The sequence below is a fragment of the Dermacentor variabilis genome, chromosome 1, assembly GCF_050947875.1.
Source record: "Dermacentor variabilis isolate Ectoservices chromosome 1, ASM5094787v1, whole genome shotgun sequence".
Lineage (NCBI taxonomy): Eukaryota > Metazoa > Arthropoda > Arachnida > Ixodida > Ixodidae > Dermacentor > Dermacentor variabilis.
The window spans coordinates 37409919-37429759 of record NC_134568.1 but is presented as its reverse complement, the minus strand read 5'-3'; the positions used below and the strand labels follow the sequence as shown (position 1 = coordinate 37429759).

The 19841-nt window shown below is 44.5% G+C and overlaps 1 protein-coding gene across 1 annotated transcript in view; it reads right to left on the bottom strand.

Annotated features, from left to right (window-relative positions):
* Positions 1-549: 549 nt before the first annotated feature.
* The window catches only part of LOC142576540 (uncharacterized), a 206108-nt gene continuing 186816 nt past the window's right edge, over positions 550-19841 (bottom strand). Inside the window, exons 8-12 of the mRNA XM_075686704.1 lie at positions 8091-8384; positions 5684-5784; positions 4047-4257; positions 3322-3501; positions 550-853 (exon numbers count right to left, since the gene is read on the bottom strand). Coding sequence (XP_075542819.1) covers positions 684-853; positions 3322-3501; positions 4047-4257; positions 5684-5784; positions 8091-8384 — 956 coding nt within the window. The 3' untranslated portion in view covers positions 550-683. The remainder of the gene's footprint in view (positions 854-3321; positions 3502-4046; positions 4258-5683; positions 5785-8090; positions 8385-19841) is intronic.

Below are 19841 nucleotides of genomic sequence, written 5' to 3'. Positions count from 1 at the left end.
CGCACTAACTCCCTCTTTGAATAGGTTCCCCCTTTTAGCAGATACGTAGATCGCATTCTAGTTTGCAAGTGTGAGCGACAGCGAACTTTCTTTTGGCGCGGCTCGCAGCTGCACACTGACTCCAAGTGCCATCAACTCAGCTGCGAGGAACAGTCGCGGCGTGCGGCTCGTGATAGGGTGCAGCGCTAAATGGCAGGTTATACTCTGGAACCCTCCACGTGTAGGATGTGGCCCACGAGTCCGAGATTAGAAACCCATGTAGTGGGACACCGTATGATTCGCGTCCATTAGGCTACCATTCAGGAGTGGTTTCGAACCCACTTTTTATACACAAATTCACCGAGTCATTTCCATCAACTCAGCTTGTTCTTCAAGAAATCATCATCATCTTCTTCTTCTTCTCTTGCGTGCCTTCTACAGTCAGCTTAGCCTTGAAAGCCCAGATGAGATTCTCCATAGTTTCGAAATCATTGGGTGCTTATACGAGGCAACATCGCTCAAGAAAACTAAACAGAATTCATGATGGTACAAAAGCAAGGACATGATACGAACACTAGTACAATCGCAAATTTACTCAAAGGAACACAAAGACACAGATCAAACAACACAAAGATATTGCCTTTCTTTTTCCAGTTTTTGATCCGCATATTATAGTAGTGATTGCCATGACATTTTAACCGACGTTAAGAGCGTAGGACACGTAAAACATCGGAGTAGCCATGGTGATCATATGATTTCTGGGGTGGCCAAGGCATCGTCAGAATGGCAGAATTTCCGTGCAGTTCCCGCTCGTCAGACGCCACGTTGAAAGCAGACACCGAGAAGGTGCACTCCTGGGCCACGTCAGGAATACCTGCAGAGTAAAACGATAGCGAGAGTTAAACATAACTTAAGGGCCACATTCACTTGAGTTGCAGTAAGCATTTAAACATTGAATTCAGCAACGTGTAATTCTTCGCCCTTACTTTATCGTCATGCTCACATGCTTGATGCGAAGAATTAATAAGGTTATGACGCACAGCTGTTCAAGTACTAAAGCGAGAGAGACGATAAGCAGACATTATATAGCGACAAGAAAGGGGGTAACATGGTTCCATGGGTTACGATCAGCTACGTCACCCTATAACCTGAACATGCTGTATATTAGAGAGTTTCAGCACATTCATTTCCATTCACGGAATACCGAAAGACCAGAAAAAGACTTGCATATAACAGTGCTTGTGGCTCCATCCTGTGACGCTGACGTCAACTGCAGTTCAAAGCGCTTCAAGTGAACCCACCCTGCCTTATGGTGCAAAGGTTTCGTCAACAGTAATTATATCTGTATAATGGCTTGCATTTTTTGCCTTTTTCTCAGTCTGCCAAAAAATCGACGCTACACAAGTACGTTTCAAGGCCTACTAATGCTGCGGTTGCCACTGAGGTCCGGTGCTCTGCCCTCCTGTCAACCGTAATATGTTTATATGCTAAAAACACATTATTCAAATTACAGGAAAGAAAATGAAAGCAGAGTCACCTTCGTGCATTAGCAATAACGCTAATGTCTGTTAAGGCGAGCTTGAGGCAACATCTGTCCTCCGTCTTGTTCTCTAAAGAATTCCGTTCCCCGCACTGTCCTGCGAGTGCTATTCATTAGGGTTCTTTTCTGTTCGACCAGTCATTCCTGCACAAACTCAGGCGTGCGACATGGGTCCAGATTTGATGATCGTGCTTAAAATTTGTACATTTGCAATGAAGATATTTCTGTGTGCTGAAGGACAGCCTTAACTCTGGAAATTTTTATATTGTAAGTAATTGTTAAAAAGGTTGCAATAACTTTTCTGAGATAAATATGATATGGTTTCATACGGATGTCATGCCGGAAGCCTCTGCGCCGAAGGACTAAGTGAACACCAGGTAATTCAACGTCTTCCAAACGCCTTCGTTGATGCTGCCTTCGTGTGTTACTGGCCGGTGCCAAATACAAAGAAAAAGCACGCCACAAGCAGGTTCAATGGATGTGGATTCTTTGCCAACAACTAGCCCACCGTTGTATGTGATACCAGGGTCGCCTTCTAACTACAGGAAATGAATCACAGTGGGCTGTTATTTTATTGTAGAGGCAGCAAGTGCAACACCCATTGTTTCTCGCACAAAGGTCAAGACAGAACTGGTGTTTTACACCCAAACGGGCACTGCAGTGACTGGTGAGGCAGATTCTGCTCGGCTGGGAAGACAGGGAGGCTTCGCCACGTTAACTTGGCAATACGGACAACATAACCTTTTATATAACGTAAATGCCGATAATCTTTGTTTTATTTATACTTGTAATTCAAATCAAGGGGACGGTGGTAAAGAAAATGTTGCTGAATATTGTCATTTGCGCGGTATCAAGGCCGAACGATGGATACTATGCCTACCTGCTGATAGTGTATTCGCGCCTTTGGGAAAATAACAATAATCGAATTTTACTGTCGGACGCCTCGTCTAAACCCTATTCGAGCCACAGGTAGGCGTGATTCGCAAACGAAAAGTGCCCTCGGGGTACATATTATCCTGCAAGAAAAAGATGACGCAGATAGTTGGTTTAAAGTCCATCGTGTTTATTTTAGAGCAGCCGAATAAACTTAACGATGACAGCTACAACACAACCGCAGTCAAGTGAAGTTTTATTGAGAAAAAGAAAGCGCTCGCCTGCAGATTCAACAGAAGAAAACGCGAGGCTCTGAAATTCCATTTAAATTTAAGAGAAGTAAGTGGCATAAAACAGGTCATGCAATAAGCAGAGCAGACATCCGATGATCTTTTAGTGTAACAGAATAAGTACGAAGAAGAAAAACTCCCCGAGACAGCGGAAGGTTACACGCGATAAATTGAACTATGGGAGTCTAGGCTTAATATGGAGCCTGCTGGTGCAGGGCAGGGAACGAGATCATTGGGAGAAGCATTCCTACTGCGCTATACTTAACATGCCCAATATGATGATGTATGTATACACACTAATGTACATAAGCGACGTCCTGTGCATAGTGTGGCATTTAAGGAAAAAAAATCTCTGTTCCGAGCTGGCATTTACCTTGAGCCTTTTCCCGTGTTCTAGTCTGTACTGCTTCAGAATACCGGCACTTTACAATATGAACTATATGTATAAGGCACCGAATAGGCAGGAACTATTTATTGGTGCAATCAGTTACAGCAAATGAGCTTAGTGCTCGTGCATACGAGATAACACGAAGCAAAGGTCTTTTAGAAAATTATTTAGAGAAAATATTGAATGGGTCCGGCAAGAATGAGCTCATCACGCAGGTATTAGGCGGTAAAAAAGAACAGAGAATTGCGTACCAGGGATGGCAAAAAAGGATTGATCAGTGATCGTAGCCATCAGATGATCCTGGTCACATTGCCAGGAGACAACGTAGCCTGTCAGCGGACCCCCTGGCTCATCCGGCGCCTTCCACTCGAGCTGAGCCGAAGAACCATCTTCCGCTGCATTCACTGTCAGGCGGGTAGGTTCACTAGGCTCTGCAAAACGTGTAGCGCAGACAAGACGTTACGATCAACGCTGTGGGCAGAATCTATGTTTAAATTTGGTGTTGCAGTAAATCCCAGTTGATGGCACCACCTTGCTGCTTTTCTATTGCTGCTGCACCGCGGGTCAGAGGCTCGAACGGAATGGCCCTAGAGTTTTATTTAATGTATTCCTTTGTTTCACCATGAAGTTCCCCCATATTAACGCAAGCTAAATACATCGGCTAAGCCCCGTGCAAAGAAAATTCAGTACAGAGGCACGACAGTTGCGTCATTACTTTGTTCGTCATCATGCTCATTTCCACTGCCCCGCATAGCGGAAACACGTGATAACGAATGGCGATAACGGCGATACCGCATCTGTAAATTCGAGAATTCTCTGATCCTCGATGGCCACGCACAGTCAGCGCATCAAGAGAGACCAACTGAAGAGCCGTAAATAGGTGTACTGTAGGCACCTTCCTAGATTCTTCCCGTAAACTTAAAAAAAATGATCAAAAAAGGCAATACGTATTGTTGCAGTTAGTTGCAAAAAATACCTGACATGGCGGTTGTGATGATCGCTGTGTTCGCGTCCCCACATCCTAGGTCGTTGCAGCCTCTCACTGATAGTGAGTAGGTCGTGTGCGGCCTAAGCTCTGAGATCCTGACAAATCCCGCTTTAAAGGAGGAGTTCCAGCCGTGCAACACGACCGCCTCACATTCCGTCGAGTTCTCGCAATTCACCCAGCTGCTGTAGTTCGTTGCCACCTGAGGAAGAAGGCAAGGACAACAGCACAGCGATAACGCGGTAAGGCGTGAACCCTGGACACATTGGTTACACCAACAAGCCGAGCACTTCATTGCAAAACGCCAGGTATAGCGTTCGGGCGGATGGACATCGTGAACAAACATGTGCACACACATCGCACACACATGCGCACAGATGACTGCTGTGAAGCCACTTTGCCTTCAAAGAAGCTGAAGTTGCTAAGACCAGGTATGTCAACAAGCTAACTCCCACAGAAAATTCCCTGAAAAATTCAATCCCCCTAGCGTGCCTTGCACCATCTCGTTTATTAAGTTCAGGAGAGGCTAAGATATTCATTGCTTGTACTGTGACACTGACTCGTACTCATTTGCTAAATTAACAGTGCCTTTATTTTTTATTTATTTAGTAAGCAGTGCGGAGTAAACTCACGTGAGTTTACACGTATAAAATATACACAATATAAGGTTACAAAGTATAAAGTTACACAGTATAAAGCTGAAACACCGTTCAGGTGTTTCAGATTAGGTTGCATTTGGCAGCTCTGACCATGTCCACTAAGCATCATCCTAATCAACTCTACTCCAACAAGAGGGCGAGACAAGATATTCGGCTTAAGTTGAAAAGGAACATGTCTTGAAGCACACCAGCACCCTCAGTAGTCGCGGTAAAGTGTGTGTGCAACAATCGGGAAGATGCGTCAACTATCGCAACAGGGAACATCGCGCATTCTTAAAAGCCTCAGGATCTTCACATCTTGCAAACAAATTGGAAGAAACGTTTTTGCTATCCTCCTTTCAAAGAAGACAAATTATTTTGAGACATCGACATCAAGCAACTCTTCAGCTCGTAGAATCAAACCACTTTAAAAAACACGGAAAGGTGGCGTCAGTCAAGCTAAAATAATTTTACAGAATAAGGAGTTCACCTACTGTGATAATTAGCATTTGCCTGTGTTTGTTTGTATTATAAGTTATACACGGCACCGATGGCTTTTATGATATATTGTGTTGTTTATATGCCCCGCTGTGCGTGCGCAAGAAATTGATTAACGACCTATGAAGTTATTGTGCGATAAAAAATGTTTCAGTTCTCAGTGAAACGCTATATCCCATCTGACTATCCGTTATCTTTGTGTTTGTGTGTGCTGCTGCTCTTCAAGATCTGTTCAATATTAACCATTCTACTGCATCCAATGAAAAAAGGGATCCAATCAAGTCTTTCATTTAATTTAAAGAAATGATTGCGTGATTACAGTCACACAATAAATTATCATGGCAGTTTATTACTGTTGCCATTGTAAGAACGCAAGTACTAAAATATGCCTGAATATTTACGTCTTACGTGACATGGCTTGTGACATGGCATGCAAACGCAAACGATATAGAGAAAGCCACGCAAACATGTGCAGTAATACGAGCAGCCAACCTCTACATGCGTAATGGTGCTGTTGAGAAACGTCCATGACAGAGCCACTATGTCTGGCGTGGACTGGAATCCTCTTGTGGACAATGTTGGAGCCAGAGGAACTGTTAGACGAGAACAGAAACAGGAGCACACATACGAGCAATCCTCTGCCGCCATTGAATTAGAACTACATACAGTAGCCACCCAGTGAAAACTACACCGCTGATACACTGGGCTTTTGCCGGCAGCTTACGCTGCCAACTAATTCATGTAAATGTAGACATCCAAAATTTCACTTCACAGCACCGAATTAACGTGCCTCATATTTAGAGCAATATAGCGTAAAATATACTAATTTCCTTAATTTGATTACATTAACTGCAAGATAATGTGGTCAAATTTAGAGTCATCTTAGCGATTTTTGTAATACTTAGGGATAAGTGCTGTTCCATGAAAGCAAGCCTGCCCCGTTTATTTTAGATCGTTTGTTAATCTATGTATGAATATATCAAAGTACGACAGTATACGATGAGAGACGCGCGTTCAATTGCCGGGACGAACACGTCTCATAATTTCTTTCTTCATTGCCAGCTAAAAGATGAGCATGTCAAATTTCTTTAAGCGTAATATCACAATCTGACGTGCAGCGGTTAGAACATGGAACTTCTGTGCTGTTGTGCCAGGGTTCAAAACCCATCGGACATTTTATTTATTTATTTATTTATTTATTTACTTATAGTGGTAACTAGTAGGTAAGATTATGCATGTGATCTCACTTGAGGATAAACGATAGAAAAATACAAGCTACAAAGTGAGCAGAACAACCCAAGAAAGCTATCGCTTTAAAATAGAAAAAAAGGCTCATATCCCTATTGCAAAAGCCAGCGTCTTCGAGTGCCTTCCAGTGTGAAACAAGCGCGTTTTTTGGCACTGGATCGCATTGGGTACGCTGGCGCTCGCTGGGACTCGCTGGGACATCAGTGAGAACGCTGGATAAGAGCTGGGTCACCCTGGAAAAGATGCTGGTTCCACTGCCGTGAAACTGGGGCGCACTGGTTTGTGCTGTATAGGCACTGGTTCTCGCTGCAGTTCGCTGGTTCGCACTGGAAACTGCGTTGGTTGTGTTTGTGCCGAGCTGGTTCCAGTACGCAAGGAGGAGGGCTGCTGAATATTAAATGCTTTATACAGTTTCATCGCTTGATACCAGTCTCTTGTCCTAAATAATGCTATGTCTTGGGGTAATAAAACTCTATTTCGTGTCGAAGCTTGGAATAAAGGTGCGTGAGCTGCCTTGTTTATTCATGCACATTTAACACTGAAAATCACTTTAGTTTTTTGCATTTTCCCTTTTGACAGGGCGGATATCTTATTTCTTGAACTAGACCACGCAAACGCAGAGGACGCCGCGTCATTTAGTAGTTCGCACGTAACATATGACTGGGAGTTGTCACCGTTGTCGCATTGTTGGGGAGTGGACATGAAATCCAGAAGTCGTTCAGACGCGCTCGAACGGACCCCGAGTTAGAAGCCTACCGCTGATTGATATTATCGCACCGATAACAAAGCTGACGCGATTCGTGCGCTTACACTTTCTCTATTGTACTAAAAGAGTTCTGAGGCTCAAATACACACACTTTAGCTTTCACCAGCTACCCGCGCCGAAATCGGTCCCCACTGAAGCTTAGGCCTAGCGTATCCGCCGAGTCCGTCTGCGCGCTATCGGCGCGTCTACGCCCAGGAATCGAGAAGTCTAACAAAGATAAATCACTCTATATTTCAGATACCGCATCGGTGTTTTTAATTAAACCATTTCTTCAAGTCTACAGTGCCAGCATAAGAAGCGATGAGCGCCGATGTGACGCGTCGTAAGCGCCGGTATATGTGCGGTATATACGGTGTCCAGGCACCGCGTATTTAATGCGCTATATAGAGCTGTTTTTCGCACCAGTAGCCAGCGGCTCCCAGTACGCCGCGCCTGCCCAGCGCCATAGCATCCAGCGCGCGGCACTGGGCTCGTAATCCGGCGCACTGGATGCTGGGTGCTGGGCTTTGCAATAGGGTCAACTAAGCGCGTCGTGTCTTGTGATTAAACACGTTTTAATGCTGAATAAAAGCACCACTTTCTTTTCAAGATCCACCACGGTGGCAGAGTGACATGTTCGTCCCTGAAATCTGCAGCGCGTCTTTTGTAAAGCACAAGCTCTCGCTTACAAATGTGGCAACCAAACGTTGGTTTTGCCGGTATTTTTATTCTTTTTTACATCAAGTCTTCCCAGCAAGCCAGCATTTCCGCCCAAATAATTAGTCAGTAATATGGTCTCTGGTGAGCAACAATTGGGAGCTGCAAGGTCCACAGGAAAGATAATTTTGAGGATTAGAAAGGCACATATGAAACAAGTCTAGAGGCGACATTGTGCTTCTTGCTTACCAAGGGGCCAAGTGCTTATGGTGGCTCTTGCAGGGCGGCCGCGTTCTCGTTTTCCGGGCGTCCTCTCCAGAGAAAGCAGCACTTGAACTTCGTACTCTGCGCCTGAGCTGAGATTCCCTATCTTGATCGCCTTCTCGACAGTGCGGACGTGCCGGTATAAGCCATTCGTCTTCACTCTCACTTCGAACTCCGGGTTCAGCTCTCGCGCGTGCAACGGGAGCGTGATGTTCCATTCCAAGTACAGGGAGCTAGTGTCATTCGATAGGATTGTCGTGATTACAGGCGTTGGAATAGCTGCGAAAATGGCAGAAATATAATGAAATGAAGGAAGTTGCCGCAAGTAATGGCAAAAGGCACAGAAGTCTATCTAAGGGAGCGAACAGCATTTTTGCTTCAAGTTTTTATCATTTCACAACATGGATGAGACAGTTCTCGCTCACACAGCACCGATTCTTAATTCTTGCACAATGTACAACTTGAGAACTAATTTTCTTGTTCATATTGTAGCAGCTTAGCTTTGACGTAGCCATTCACATCAACTATTATTCTGGGTGTTCTTGTAGATGTGTATGGCCTTCGTTATTGACATTCGGATGCTCCCGATCAGTCTGCTTCATAAATTGGCTCTATTTTATCGTGATAGCCATTATACGGACACTCCAAGCGCATTTCCGTGGTCGCCTTGAGGTTCCGTATCAGGTCCAAGGGAGATAACACCACCGCGCTCCTTACGTTGCATGTGCGAGTGAAAGCTTGCGAGGGGAGCCGACGATCGGCGGCTCAATATCGCCAACGTGAAAGTGACGAAAGCAAGAGGAGGCGCGCCATCTTCCGTGGCATGCGAGGAACCAAACGTTGCGAGGCGCCGGGGGCAGGGGACAAAGGCGGGACAGCGTTCTCCCCGGCTGCAACTGCGCATGTGGGGGCTGCGCGCGAGCTCGGCGATATCTTGCGAGCGATTTTCGTTGGGATCAAAGTCTAGGTGCGTGTGGGGCTTGTAGCGTTGTGCGTGCTGTGCTCTAGCCGCTCAGTTTCTGATGAAGCGATAGACAGCACGAATGTAACTTCGCTCGCTGCTGCTGCCGCGTTTCCACACCCCAGCGTTTTGTCAACGAGTGTCCGCAGTAATCGAGTGTGATATGTTCACATTTGCTATGCGCGCTGACACCATGGTTAAAAATTTAGTTAGCAAGCAAATGTTTAGAAGTTCATATGGCCGATGAAAGGGCTACCCTTACTTCATATGGTTGTCTGCAAATTTGCTATCGCAATCGATGCTTCGCCTTTAGGGCGAAACTGCTTCTCTTTCTGAACTACCTGAGGATTCCGCAAAGCTGAGGAGCGCTTGTTAGCGTGGCATGGAGAATAGTCTTGCATTTGATGAAAACAGAATGAAATTAGTGTTAAGATTCGAAAGTCGTGCTATCTTCTTCTACGTAACATTGCTACAGAGCAGAAAACAGCGCAAGCGAGGCTTTATGCCCACCAGTTTTACTCGATTGCTCCCGCCCTTGGGTAGCATGCATAATTTTTAAAGCGAAGCTTGTATTTCCTCACTTGTGTCGCCGAGGGTGTTGGTGTTGTCATACGAAAAAAATCAAGCCGTGCGAATATAAAAATTACTTTTCACGCTGTGGATTCGAAACACCGACCTCCGGGTTGCGAGACCGCCACACTAACAGATTCAGCCACTCGAGGTTCTTTTTTCTTTATTACCGACACGGCAACATAGAAAACAAGACATTTTAACAATACATGACAGTCACTAGAAAAATCTCTGCCATTGGTTGATGGTCACGTGGGCTAAAAACGCTTGAAGTTCGCAAGCTCACTCATCACACTGAGCCATGATGGTTTCTCTTTCTGCAAATTATACGTTTCCTTAATATAACAAATGCTTTGCATGAAGTATTCTCTAACAGGCCGGGTGCTTATTTCAGCATGCCTCACGGCCATTCTAGCTTTTCATAAGCTATGTAAGGATAACAGCATATACATGTCATACGGTACGGTGTCTTGATTTAGAGTAGGCAAGAAACGAATCCCATATGGCGTAATCGGCAAGTCCTTCTTTAGGGTTCTCTGTGAAATGTCCCAATAGAATACAGTATCCCAGCAGTCAACAAATATGTGAAAGTGAAAGTGAAAATTTATTTTCTTTTCAACGAAAAGAGGGCGCCAAGACAAAAGGCAAGAGCCTGACAAGGTCCCGGTCACCCGTAAAACAGCTGGCATTGTGCACGAGCACTTCACAACAAATTCACAATGAATTTCTCAAGCATTGTAAAAGCATCAAGCAGTAAGTTAACATGCACACAATTTGTACAAGAAAAGAATAAATTGAATGCACAACTTATCGAATTAGTGGTATAGAGATACATAATTTTTTAGAAACATAAAAATATCAGTCCTGAAACACAGAAACAATATCACACAGCTTACAACATATGCGTTATAGAAAAAAACATTTGAAAGGTAGTAAAATAAATACAAATAAATACAAAGTATGTCGACTAAATAAATATATCATTCCGTTTGTTCCAATAGGTATTTTTTAATTGTAGATTTAAAACGTTCTTGTGGAAGGTATTCAGTTTCAAAGGGAAAGTTATTTATTTACGTGGGAATCTGGTAGCTTAGTGTTTGCTTGCCATAATTGGTGCGTGTGATAGGAACAAGCTTACGTTTCATCCGAAATGCATAACGGCTGCTGGAATTATCTGGACAAGAAAATAACAATCTATGATGATGGATGCACTTAAGTAGACAGGAGCTGTATACTTCTTTTCCTTTAAGGATGCCATATTTCTGAAATAGTGGTGACGTAGGTAAATCTGAAGGTCTGCCATTGAACCCCTCAATAGCACGCATAGCGCGTTTCTGAATTGAAATTAGTTTAATGCACGTCGTAGTTCCCCATACAAGGATACAGTAAGATAACCTTCAGTACAGAAGTGCGTAATACATGGATATCTTTAACCAGGGGGGCAACAAATGAGATATCTTATACAAACAGCCGACTGTTTTACTTAAATCAGGCATTAATTTGTTGGTATGAAAATTCCAAAAAAGATTCTCATTGAACCAAACACCAAGATATTTCTGGTTGAAACGCGCTTTAATTCAGTATGTTCGTAGAAAATTTTCAGAGTGATACTTTCTACTGTATTAATAGGATGAAATATTTTGTAGTTAGTCTGTGATAAATTAAGGCTTAGCCTATTCGTCAATAACCTAGTTATGTAGCTTTCTTAAATATGCATTTGCCGTAGCCTCCATTTGGGACAAGGAGTCCGATGAAAAAAAACATATTCGTATCGTCAGCGTACATGACCAGATTAGGCAATTCGGATATGCAAGTGATATCATTTATATATACTAAAAACAATAACGGTCCTAATATAGATCCTTGAAGAACACCATGCTGAATTGCCAATTTCTATAAGGGTATGCCATTAACTTGAACATACTGTAATCTGTTACCTAAATAGTTCTTTATCAAGTCAGATGCAATACCACGTATGCCATAACTGTTGAGCTTGCGTAGCAGGGTGTTGTGATGAACGCAAACGAATGCCTTTCGGAAATCTAAAGAAAGACCAAGAGCGTACCGTTTCATTTCGATATTCTTAACAATTTTCTCTTTTACTGTTAAAAGCGCCTGCTCTGTTGATTTCTTTTTTAGAAATCCACACTGCGAGGAAGTAATAACATTGAACTTATGGAAAAATTCTCGAGGCAAGTATTAATGAGACCTTCAAAAACTTTTGATAAGACGGGTAGAACAGAAATGGGTCTCTAATTCGATATGTCATTCTTTTCCCCACTTTTGTAAACTGGGCATACACGTGCTATCTTCAGCTGATCTGGGTACACTCAGCTTTCTAACATACGATTTGCGATGTAACACAAGACGTCACATATTAAAGAAGATACATGCTTCAACGGTACCGCTAGTATACCATCATGCCCTGGTGAAACATGATTTTTTACCTTATGTGTTAATGAAGCTATTTCATGAGTAGTAGTTGGCATAAGCGCAACAGAATTTCGTAAGGGAGGGATTAGATTAGAAAGTGCGTCTGGCAATGATGACGTACATACATAATCTGCTACATTAATGAAGCAATCATTGAAAGTGGTTGCGAGATCAGGGCCGGTCAGTTCGCCATTGACTGTCATAATAGTAAGGGGTGGGTCCGGATTACATTTATTAGTTAAAAAAAGCAATTTCGCGCCAAACTTTTCTACTTTTAAAATGTACTTTGGTAAACCGATCAATATAGTAAGTAGATTTAGCTATTTTAACATCCTGGTTAAGTTTATTTCTGTATTTTTTAAATTCAATGAGGGTATTGGCATCACGGCTCTTGATAAACTTGTGATACAAATGATTTTTCGTTTTAATTCTTTTGCAGAGTTCCTGAGTCATCCAAGGCTTTTTAAACTTTTTGCAAGTTTTAGTTTCCTTTAGTGGAAAGGCAGTGTCGTAGCACCAAAGAAACTGTTTAATAAATTCATTATATGCTTTGTTTACGTCAGCTGTATCGTACACATGATCGCAATGTGAACTTTCGACTAATGTTTTGAACCTACTCATCGTGTTAGCATTAATTACTCTGTATAACCGTGGGACCTTCACACCTGTGTCGTGAATGACATGCAGGAAGCAAAGGATTGCCAAATGATCGCTGATGTCATGGGACAGGACACCAGAGAGAATGTTGTTAGACACCAGATTTGTAATACATACGTGTAGTAGACTACTTGTTTCAACAGTTACCCTTGTGGGTAAAGATATGCGATTCCAGCAGGCAAATGATGCAACGGTATCATTGAATTGCGTTGCACATGAATCGTTCGACAATAAGTTAATATTTATGTGTTCGACTGTTTCGACTAATATATGTGTTCGACTGTTTCGGAGTTTGCGGCATAGTAAACAGTTGACGCTCCAAGGCACAGAAAGTACTTTTTTCTCTAGCCGTGGTTTCAAAGCTAAAGTATTGGTGTGGAGCTGGAAAAAGAGGGGCTTTACCGACGGGCGTACTGGCATTTGTTTTACTCTTTTTAGAACGTTCTTTGCAGGTCCAGTGCAGAACATCGAGCCATACAATGGCACTGACAAAATTGTACCTATCAGGTCCTTATACAAGCGCCTTTCGTGGTACCCTACTTAAGTATTTCATGGAAAACCCAACCTTCAATAGGTGAAAATCTCATACTACTTCCTTTAGGAAACCACGCACTCTGACTTGACTGCACCGACAAGACGATACTATGAATTCAGGTATAGCTTCCCTCAGCGTTACTTGAAACATAGTTAACAAAAATGGGTCCTTTTGGTCCCGTAAGTAAGGAAACCTCGACACAATCTGCCTAATGAACCAATGTGCCAGTCCTAATCCTGCACTTTTAACGGAACGAAAAAGACTAGTGCGACTGGTGCGCTCCCAGCTTGAAACCCATACAAACACTGCAAGTACTCTGTGTAAACGTTGTATGTTGGCCCTTGCCATGCAGAACGCTTGAAGCACGTAAGAAATTTTGGTAACGGCAGACAGGCTGCACACCGTCGCACGAGCAAAGATTAAGAAATTGCCCCCGCCCCCCCATTTAAGTGCACACTCACGAACCCTTTCAGATTCATCATTCCAGTTATCCACCGCGTCATGGTAGTGCTCAAGCGGCACCCCTAGATGTTTTGCCGGCGTGACTGTCCAGTGTATATTTGCACATGTACTCGGAGGGTTTTCCAAGTTGCTGATCCATACCCGTAGGGATTTATCGAAATTGATAGCACTGCCTGTAATTCTGCAGTATGATAACGCTTCCGCGACCACGATTTCAACGTTTTCTTTATCCCGACAAAACAACGCAGTGTCGTCCGCATATGCGAGCACTTTCACTTCCGCGGACTGCATTCTGAAACCCGATATTCTGTTGTCATTCTTGATCTTCCTACTAAGTGGCTCTAGGTATATTGCGAATAATAGAGGGGACAGACCAAGCACCTGGCGCACGGATGACGGGACGCTAAAGCTTTTCGTAACCTCCTTGTTTATAATGAGGCTGGCGGTACAGTCTTCATAGCACATCTTTACCCCACCTAAGATCAATTGTGTTTGTGCGATTTTTGTTTTGGAACACTGAAAAGAATTTTATGGGCCACACGGTCGAGCCTTCTGCATGTCAAACTGTAACATGGCTCCGTGTTCATATATGTCGTCAGAGTATTCTAAAATGCCTCTGGCAATATGAATGTTCGTGTATATAGGCCTTCCTTTAATGCCGCATGTGTGATGCGGCCCTACGATGCGGGTCACCACTCCCCGCAATCGCTTTCCGAGCACTCGTGTAAATATCTTATAGTCTACATTCATTAGTGATATCGGGCGGTAAGCGTCGACTGCTAACAATTTTTCTTGGTCCTCTATTTTCCGTATGAGCACTACGTGCCATGTCCTTGAACATGAACAAACCTGTTTTTGCGCGTAGGCCTCATTAAACAATCATAACAGGATCTCGCTGACGTCCCTTTTAAAGGCTTTATAAAAAGTCGCTCCGAGTCCATCAGGTCCCGGGGACTCGCCTACAACTAAATCATCTATGGCTCCTCCCACTTCGGTGGCACTAAGAGGCCACTCCAGACGCTTTTGAATGTCGTCCTCTAATTGCGGCATGCTTGACAAGAAGTCAGTTTTGAATTCTTCTGTGACGTCCTTAACACTACCGAATAATTCGTTATAATGATCAAGAAACGCCTGTTCGATTTTTCGAGGTTGGCTCGTGATTTAGTTCTCGTATCGAATCACACTCATTTAATTTCGCCTCGCGTACGCCTTTTCATCAGATAAGGCTCGTTTTGTCGGTGTCTCGCCTAGCCACACCCTTTCGGCTCATGCCCTTATAACTTCTCCTGTGAACTTCTCTTCTTCGATAAGGTCAAGCTGGCTCTACAGTTCTTTCATTTCTTATGTTCGGCTCCCGGGTCTCGCACTTACCATGGTGTACAAACAATCTAGCGTTGTATTTCATTTTCTTTTTTCTTTTTATTAAATTTCTCTTTAGGGGCTTTTTCTATAGCGCTGATCTGAACTTCTTGTTTAAAATTCTCCCATAATTCTAGCACATTGCCATCTTCAGCCTCGATCAAATTATCTGACTTTGCTTTCACGCTTACACAAAAGGATTCGTTCATTAGGAGCCCATCGTTAGACTTCCACATCTTCCAGTTAAATCTCGAGTTTCTTTTTTTAGTAATTATAGTACAGGTTAGAAGGCTGTGATCGCTGAACGAAACGTGTTTCACACTATAGCTGCCGCTCATCGGAAGAAGCTCCAGTGCGACATACTCTCTTCTAGTCTAGCGTCACTTTGCCCTTGAAAATGTGTGAATGGAGGCGTACCAGCACTAGACAGGACAAGACCGACATCATCCATATTAGATTGTTTACCGAGATATGTTTAAAAGTAAAGCACTTTAGTCGCGCACTGGAAGGTTATTCACCCGACTGGCCGCGAAATATACACAATTATTATGTACTAGCAATGCGACTTTCCTGCCACACTGTAGATGCTGACTTACTCTTTCAAAGAAAGGCATACGCTCACTTTTAATCTTGAGGGCGTAGACCCATAACACGGGCTAACCTACGCCCAAAAGAGAAAAATCCACAAAAACCAGTCCTCCACTTTTATAAAGAAAAAAGCCTTCTTCACTAATTCCCAGATTATTTATAATGAAAATAGTCACTCTAAGTTTTTCAACGCGCTCTTGAAAGCGTGGTTTTATATTCATAAAAAAACAGACGGAGAGGAAGGCGCGAGCCAATCACAGGCGTCCTCTCCCTTCGGAGGAAGAGGAGGAGGAAGAGCGAAAGGGTGTGATCGCGCGTTCGCTGGCCTCGCGCCTGCCGTTTCCCGCCAGTTCAGGCTGTTACGATCGGTCTGCAGGGGAACTAACCTGCGAACCTTTCCCAGCCAGCTGCAGCTGTTTCGATCGACCTGCGGGGCTAGCGATCTTCGAATCCTTCCCGGCCCGCTAAGACAAGTTGTTTTGGAAAACCAACAACGAGCCTCCTTCGGAGAACCGATGACTTGCCGGCGCGCAGCGACGAGTCATTTTGGAGAGACAAGAATGCGCCTCCTGCGGACAGCCAACGGCGCCGGCAAGTCGAGCCACGTTCGGCGGACCCAGTATTGTTACTTGATTCGCTGTCTTCTTCACGGTCTACATGGAGCAAGAGGACTCCTGGAAAAGGGTGTTTTGCGGTGCGTTTTCACAAGCCCCGGAATTCTTCACAATCTGCTGACAGTCGCGGCGGCTACCTGAGGAGCCCGTTCGGCGATCAAGAGGCACCGGCTGGGGTCAAGCGTGACAATCCATGCCTACGAGGACTCTCCCCGCTCGGTGTGTTCTGTGAATCCAAAGTGCGGGTGTAAGTGTGTAAACCCTCCCCCTCAATGTCGGGTCGACTACGCCTCCAACGACGACCTTGGATGGTCCGATTGGATGGAGGTTGAACGGCAGTTTTCCTTCACCTAGGAATCTAGGGAGGACAGAAGGTTTTTAAGCAGCCGTTTTCGGCTGCTTGGTCTGCTGTGTACAGTGTGCTTCGTGCTTCGTGTTTCGTGCTCCATTTGGGAGTCATGCTAGACTGTTAAAATGTATCTCCTGTCGTAATGTAAATATTGCAAATAAATCCCGTACTCCTAGTTCTCGATGCGAGCAAATTCCTCCCGTCAACAACGTCTAAACTCTTACAACTGGATGGCAGTGGTGAGATTGACCTACAACTCGTAGGAAGCAATGAGATTTCCCGGACTTTGGGACATGGTGACCGACCGGTATCCCGATCAAGTTGGAGGCGACTTGGGATTGACCACCTCTTTCAACTGACTGGACACGGCGGAGAAGGACTTGTGATATGGCGCTGGTTGAGCGGGTAAGCGTTTAGTTTTGGCTGTGAGATTTACCAGGCTTCAATTTTTCTGTGTTCGTAGATTTGAATCGCTGGGGATCGTTTACTTGTCCTTACTTACTTCTCATTTTCCTGGGTATCGCAGCAAGTAATGTGTGACAGCAGAGCCAAGGCTTAAAGTAGCGACCATGGTCCTATTGTGTTTGACGAGAGCTGACCTGTTGTGGTTGTGTGAAGAGTTCGAGGTAGACGTAGAGGAAGACTTGATGGAAGCATAAATTCGTAAGACCATTCTCCAAAGTAATAATGATATGAAACTCATCGAACAACTGGGTAAATGAATTCTAAGCAAAAAACCGGAACAGAAAGGAATTAGGCAAGAACTGGAAGAAGCTAGGCGGGAACTGAATATAATTTCGCAGGAAGAAGGCCTAACAGAAGTAACGAGGCAGTACGCTGCTGCATTGAACAAAGTGATTCAAGGTTTGGAGCAGTCAATAGAAAGAAGTCAACAGCGGCTTGAGAAATCTGTAGGCAGGACGCAGCATAAATGGGAGGAAGTCGATAGCAGATTTCGGTCGAAAGCTGAAAGAAGTAGTAGTACCTGCGAGATTAGCCGTACGTTCACAAGTGAACTCAAAGTGCTAGCAGCTAACGATGCCTTAGGGGCAACAGAGGCCGTTAAAGGCCGTAGTGAGAGCGACGCAGTGATGTTCCAACAAAGCACTGTAGAGACAGCTAGGCCAGCTGTGAATGAATTGGCACAGTCACCGTGCGTGTCCGTCGCTTGTAATGTTAGTGAGGTTAACGAAGTACATAGTACTGCTGACCCGATAGACGCGAGCACCCATGTCGAGTCAGACCTGCGTGCCGAAATGAAGTGCCAGCTGGACGATGCAGTTGAAGGCAGTTCGCAGAATTGCGAGCTCCGTAGCTCAAGGGAAGACAACTACATTGTTCAGAGATCTGTGCAACTGTCGGCCCGTCTAGGTAGCCAAGAGAGGGATGATTTAGTTAGGCATCATTCGGACTGTGCGGGTGAGACAGCGATCGAGACCGACGTGCTGTGTGCCGATGCACAGCGTGAGCTGGGAAACGCAGTAGAGGGTAGGTCGCAGGAGTGCGAGTTGCATAGCTCGAGTAAAGACTGCTGCATTCTTCCAGAGTCGCTTAAGCTGTCCGCCAGCCGAGGCATTGAGAGAGTTGATTTAAATGAAAATCACTCAGACTGTGCGGGTAGGAGAGCGATCCGGGCTGACGAGATGTGTACCGGCCAGCTTGGGGCGCGAGAAGGCGGCGTGAAAGGGAATTCAAAAAGAAAGTGCCGTAGAAAGAAGCGCGGTAAAAATTGGAAAGCGGTAAATAATATAGCGCAACCAAAGACGGCGACAGACGCAAAAAGCCAGGCCACGAGGTGAACAAAGGTGCGCTCATCGTTGACGATGTTGGTGCATCAAGCACGTTCGAGCCACCGGTCAAAAAGAGACCGAGAAGTACGTTCTTCGCGGACGTGGGCAAAGGGCGTGGGGCAGTTATGTTCCTCGTGATTCCGTCGTTCTTTTCGGTGTGCAGCATGCAATGCGAAGGAGCGCAAGGTGGCAGTTTGAGACGAGGTGGTAGGGAGTCGCGACTCGGTCAGTCGAGTTCGTGATGAAAGCCTGCTACCAGAACGCAAATTGGCAGTAGACTGTAACGTCTTGAAGGAGCTGGTGTCAGCCCTTTTGTTGTTCATGGGTAGCCAGAATAGCTTTCGAACCGCGACCACCTCGAGTGCGGCTCAAAAGTATGAGACAGTGGTAAACGTTTGGAACGGGAGGCCAAGACAGCTTCCGTAGAAGTGAAACGTGTTGTTTTGTTTTATTTTTAAGCATATGAAAATTTTTGCGATTTAAGACTGAAGTTTCTCTTAATATGTAAGGTATGAGCTTTGTTTATGTTTTGTTTGAGAAGCTCTGGGATTTGAAAGATGCGTTTTATGTAAACCTTTAGTTTCGCGAGGTGTTAATTATACAGTAGATAGGCTTTCTTTTTTTTTGTGAGTAACCTTAAGGCCAAGGTTATTGGTGAGAGGCCTATGGTAACGCGCATGAGTATTAGTTAACCTTCTTTATTTTTATAAGGGTTTTCGAATTTTTTAAGGTTAAGTGCGTGGGTTTTCAGTTAGTGCATAATTTGCACTAAGAAGCGTTCTTAGTCCCATTAGGGCGTGTCCTGTACGGACGGAAAGCAGCACAATGTTCATGACTGGGTCACTCGTGTGTGTTGAGGGCGGCCGCGTTCTGAATTCTCTAGTGAGCGTGCGTAGAACTAGCTATTAGAAGACGCAATTTTTTAAGGGTTCTGCAGAGTGCGTAAGTTACGCAAGTTTAGATGTTCTTTTAAGGTACGTGTCCTGTATGGACTACAGGAAGAAATGAGAGTAAGCGTGATGAAACATTTGTGTACGACGCAAGTACGCGTTCTGAATAAGGACCACAAAGCTAGCGCAATTGTGATTACGTACATGTGGAGTTGACCAGACTGTTCAGTGGCACCAGTACGTGAATAAGTACGCCACTACGATAGGGTAAGAACAAGCTGTTCGTGAAGTTAGGCTGCTTAAGTTATGTTCGGGTATTGGTGGTTGAGAGCCTTCGGTTTAGTTCTTCGTAAACCTTTGCTCTTGTGCAGCACGACAGTAAGATCTGGTTAAACTCAGTGGGGACGTGAGCACTCGCTTTGGCGGCACAAAATTTTGGGTACTCAGTTGAGCAGCTTGCATTGAAATTTTGATAGGAAGCCTGGTGTGTTAACAGCTCATTCCGGGCGTTTGCATGCTGAGTGGTAT